Genomic DNA, 4524 nt, shown 5'->3' with positions numbered 1-4524 from the left:
ACATCGCTTGACAACTGATGTTGGTGTGTTTACGTCCCCGTAACTTAGCGATTCGGCAAAAGGACCGATAGAATAAGTACTGGGCGTACAAAGTATAAAGTTCTGGGATCGATTCGTTTGACTGAAGGCGATGCTCCAGCATGGCCGCAGTCAAACGACTGAAACAAGTAAAAGAATAAAAGAACAAAGAGAGAAGCAAACGAGAAGAAGCGAACCTTTCCAAGCGAATCTGGAATCCCACTTCGCTGCCCTGTCCACATGCTACGTCACGTTCATCGGCAACTCTTTGAGCAACCTTCACAGAAAGAAAAAGGAGACAGAAGAAATACAATCAGAATGGTGATGATGGTGGTGGTGGTGGTGGTGTGTTTACGTCCCACAAGAATAAAATGTGATATGAGGGAGATTTAGCTTCTATTTCTAACAGAATGAGCAACTACATAACTGCTTCATTAGTGGTTTGTTATAAAGACTGTTTTAAGCAAAATATGTATTTGGAATGAGGCGATATTTGGAGGAAGAAGTGTTTTGGAGAAGGTCTCCATGACAAAAAAGAGAGAGGGGGAGAGAGAGAGAGAGAGAGGAATTATTTACTTACAGAAACGGCGCTGATTCGGCGAGGTTGTGTACAGATGATGCTACACTTTGAACCCATTCCGCGTTCTAAGTAGTCGTCCAAGATAAATTGAGGTACCTGCAATTGGCATACAGGTATGAATGAACAAATGTATCCTTGTGCCTTTAGTAGAAAGGATTATTATTATCATTATTAAGGTATCACTAAAATCCTTTCCGTGCTGTGTGTGTGTGAATTACAAGTGAATTTCAACAAGAATTAAGCAGCAGTGTAACAACATACACACACACACACAGAAATACATAAATTCACAACTTACACACACACACACACACACAGAAATTCACAACTTTCACACACACACACAAACCAATACACACACAGTTACAATAGTGACATTGCAAGAAATCAAACAAGACAGAAAGCATTGTTTACCTGAGTTGTTTTACCACAACCAGTCTCTCCACTAATGACCACCACTTGGTTGTTCTCAATCTTATCTACAAGTTCCTGTAAAAATACAATGTTTTTTTTTGGGGGGGGTTTAAGTAAATATACAGGACTGGTCAAAAGTCACCTGACAGTAAATCAAAACCATTTAATTCCAAGATTTAATTATGTTTAACAACTGAACGAATTTAATAAAAGCATCTAAGTATGGAACACCATGAAAATTGTTCAAACTGAAGTCCTTCTTGAGTGACACCATTTTTGCATTTGAGTCAATACAGAATTACAGATAGTATTTTATGGAAAAATTCAAATTACGATAAACGTAAACAAACAAACAAAGTTTGCTTTTAGAAGCGTTGAGATGTCTTAGAAAGTTAAAGAAGTGATTTTTAAATTCTCAATCGCAGGATAATGCTAATAATATAACCTGAACAGGATAAACTACCCCTATTTTGCAGAAAAAAGTTTAAGTGGTTAGCCTACAAAAGGAGTTGGTGGTGGTGGTGGGTAAAATGTTCCAAAGTGTTGCTAACCTTTCTCATGTCGTACGATGGCAATTTCTTCCGAAATTGAAGCATTTTTTGGTAGCTGGCACTCTTTGACCGTTCTTGGATGTCCTTCTGGTATGCTGCATCCAGCAAGGGATTGTGTTTGATACTGGAACTTGGCACTGAAATAACCAAAGGAAAAATATTGAGAAAAGGTGGGGGGGAGTGTAAGTATGGTGGGGAGGAATGAAGAAGAAAGGGGGAGGAAGAAGAGGAAGGATGAGGAAGTAAAATCATTGTCTTCTACTCATACAGGCCTATCCTTTCAGGTGTGGGTGCCACATAAAAAGCAACTGTGCTGGTGCTGCATAAACACACCTGTGATGGTGTTGCGTAAATGCACCTGTGTAGGTGCTGTGTAAATGCACCCAGCACACTGTTAAATGGTTGGCCTTAGGAAGGGCATCCCATCATAGAAACCATGCCACAACAGACAACTGGAGATAGGTTGGTATCACGAGAAAGATATGAAAAGACAGAAAAATGGGGGGAAGAGAAGGAAAAAAAAAAGAAACATAAAAAAAACACAACAAAAACCAAAAAAAATGGCAGTCTAACAATTACCAAAGTCATCTGATGTTGGATCAATTCCATAATCGGTTTCTTCTTTGTAAAACTTCATCACTTCTGTGACAGAAGCCAATATGTCGCAGCTGTTGGTTCTCTCTGTCAACTGCGATGACATTTCAACATTATCATTGTCATCATGACCAATTTCATCCTCGTCGTTGTTGCTGTCCTTGTTATAAGCATTTTCCTTGATTCTTGAAGGCGAGGTGTGCCAAACAGGAGATTCCAATGACTTACTGCTGTTGGGTTTGGTCTCCTCCTCATGGGCTGAATCCATGTTGAACCAGTCGTCCGACGAGGTTTTCTGTGTTCTGTTGTTGTCACGGCAATCCCTGATGCTGGTGGTGTGGTGAGAACTGGGGTGGTACTGATGAGGGTGGGAGCTGCTGGATGGACCGGATCCAAACTGATCCAAGATGTCCCGGATGTTATTTTCCTGCCGACTGTCCATTTTTATCAATGGACGCTGTTAAGGAGAGAATGAAATTGGTTAAGGAGACACACAGACAGGGAGACATCAGTTATTAAGGAGAGAGAGAGAGAGAGAGAGACTGGTTTTAAAAAGCACACATATCACTTAAGGAGACAAGAATTTTAAACAGAAAAAAAGGAAAAATGTTGGGAGGAGGTCATACTTGCTGTTTGTCTTGCATTTCCTTTTTGGCCCGACTGCGTCGACTGTACCATAATCCAATCTCTTTCCCTTTCAAGCCAGGCGGATGTCTGTGAGGACCATTATCTGCTATCAAAGAAACGAATGAAATTAGGTGATTGTTTCTTCGTGTTTCCAGCTATTGTCTTTGATCAGGTTTTGTTTAACCCTTTAGCATTTAAACCAGCCAAAATATTCCACCGATTTTATGTTCAAACTGACCAGATCCAGCCTCTCACACCTACTCTACAACGTCATTCTAAAAGAAAACAATCGCATCAATGAAATATCAAAGGTACGAGATAATGCATGGTTAATTCAAAATAATGTGAGTAAAAATCATCAGCCCATTCTGGGTTCAAATCCTGCTAAGGTCAAGTTTGCCTTGACAAAGCTCTGCCCTGCATAATTATTATCCTTGTGCTGAACTTACGGTTATTAATACTAGTACATGGCCTGTTGTTTTATGCCTGGAATAAGTAATATTGTGTTTGAATATAGGTATATAATCAGGAAAAAAATTAAGTAAAAGAAGATAAAACAATATTGAAATAAAAGAGACATTTAACCATTTTGCTACCATATTTCTGTTGAGATGCTCTGTGTTTCTTTCGATTAATTTTAAATATAACAAAGAATTTAATAAAATAACTTAGTTATCATTAAGCTAGTGTTAGGAACATAAATTGTGTCTGAGGTTTGGTGGAAGATTTTAATTCAGAAATTTTGAAAACAAGACATTTGTACTACAAAGCCAGAGGCAGTTTTAGCTGGTTTGGTATCGAAAGGGTTAATAGATCAAAATATTTATATTAGTTTTTTTACTGTTTTTATTTCTATAAACATTATATACAAAAAAACTACAAACGGGAGAAAAAACTGAATTTGCCCAGCAAAAATTTTTTTCACTTCCCGAGCATTATACTAATACATCTGTTTGTTGTCTACACCACCTGTCTTCGTCTTTTTTTTTTTTTTTTTGTGAATTCTTCCCCTATATATAGACACACATACATACATTCTAGAAGGAAGGAAAAAGCGGTGAGTAGGTGCAAACCAAATCAAAAGTTATGTGACAGACAGACAGATTTGAGAAAAAGTTATTATAGGGATTATTATAAGAAGCAGAAAGACAAAGCAGGATATATGATGCTATTAAACATCTAGTGCAGTCTCTCTCATGCCCACACCACCATGCTGTGTGAAGTTCATAACAACAACAACAACAACATACCACTGTCATTATTGCCTTGGTCGTTATGTTTTCGATTGCCTCTCATGTGATTCCCACCAAAGCCTCGGTCGAAATTTTTACGACCTCTTCCTGAAATATATAAAGCGTAAATGTACAAGAAAGAGGGGGCACGTGTAGAAGGGGCAGAAAAGTGTGAAATGTTGCAAGGTAGAAGTAGGCTGTCAGAGCGAATGACGGAAGATGTGGGTAAAAGTGATGGCGGGGGGGGGGTAATCTCAGGATTATCCTCTTAAAGGAAACAATGATGAATGGAGAGATGTTGGGTTGTGATCAACTTGTTTCAGCCGTGACAGCAAGGAAAAGTAGAAAATCGAGTCTGCAGGTGGTGCCCCAGCATGGCCACAGCCTAACGACTGAAACAAGTAAAAGGTAAAAGATATATGTGCGTGTGTGTGATCTTCATCACCGTTTAACATCCATTTTCCATGCTGGCATGGGTTGGACGGTTCGACAGGAACTGGCATGTCAG

General features: G+C 38.9%; 1 protein-coding gene across 1 annotated transcript in view; it reads right to left on the bottom strand.

The window, feature by feature from the left end:
• LOC106870271 (ATP-dependent DNA/RNA helicase DHX36) overlaps positions 1 to 4524 on the bottom strand; it is a 19861-nt gene that overhangs the window by 13147 nt on the left and 2190 nt on the right. The window contains exons 3-9 of the mRNA XM_052976659.1: positions 4035 to 4124; positions 2784 to 2890; positions 2143 to 2614; positions 1564 to 1700; positions 1013 to 1087; positions 599 to 694; positions 216 to 295 (exon numbers count right to left, since the gene is read on the bottom strand). Coding sequence (XP_052832619.1) covers positions 216 to 295; positions 599 to 694; positions 1013 to 1087; positions 1564 to 1700; positions 2143 to 2614; positions 2784 to 2890; positions 4035 to 4124 — 1057 coding nt within the window. The remainder of the gene's footprint in view (positions 1 to 215; positions 296 to 598; positions 695 to 1012; positions 1088 to 1563; positions 1701 to 2142; positions 2615 to 2783; positions 2891 to 4034; positions 4125 to 4524) is intronic.

The sequence above is a fragment of the Octopus bimaculoides genome, chromosome 25, assembly GCF_001194135.2.
Source record: "Octopus bimaculoides isolate UCB-OBI-ISO-001 chromosome 25, ASM119413v2, whole genome shotgun sequence".
Taxonomy (NCBI): Eukaryota; Metazoa; Mollusca; class Cephalopoda; order Octopoda; family Octopodidae; genus Octopus; species Octopus bimaculoides.
Note: the sequence above shows the minus strand (reverse complement) of the source record. Positions and strands in the feature narration are given on the sequence as shown.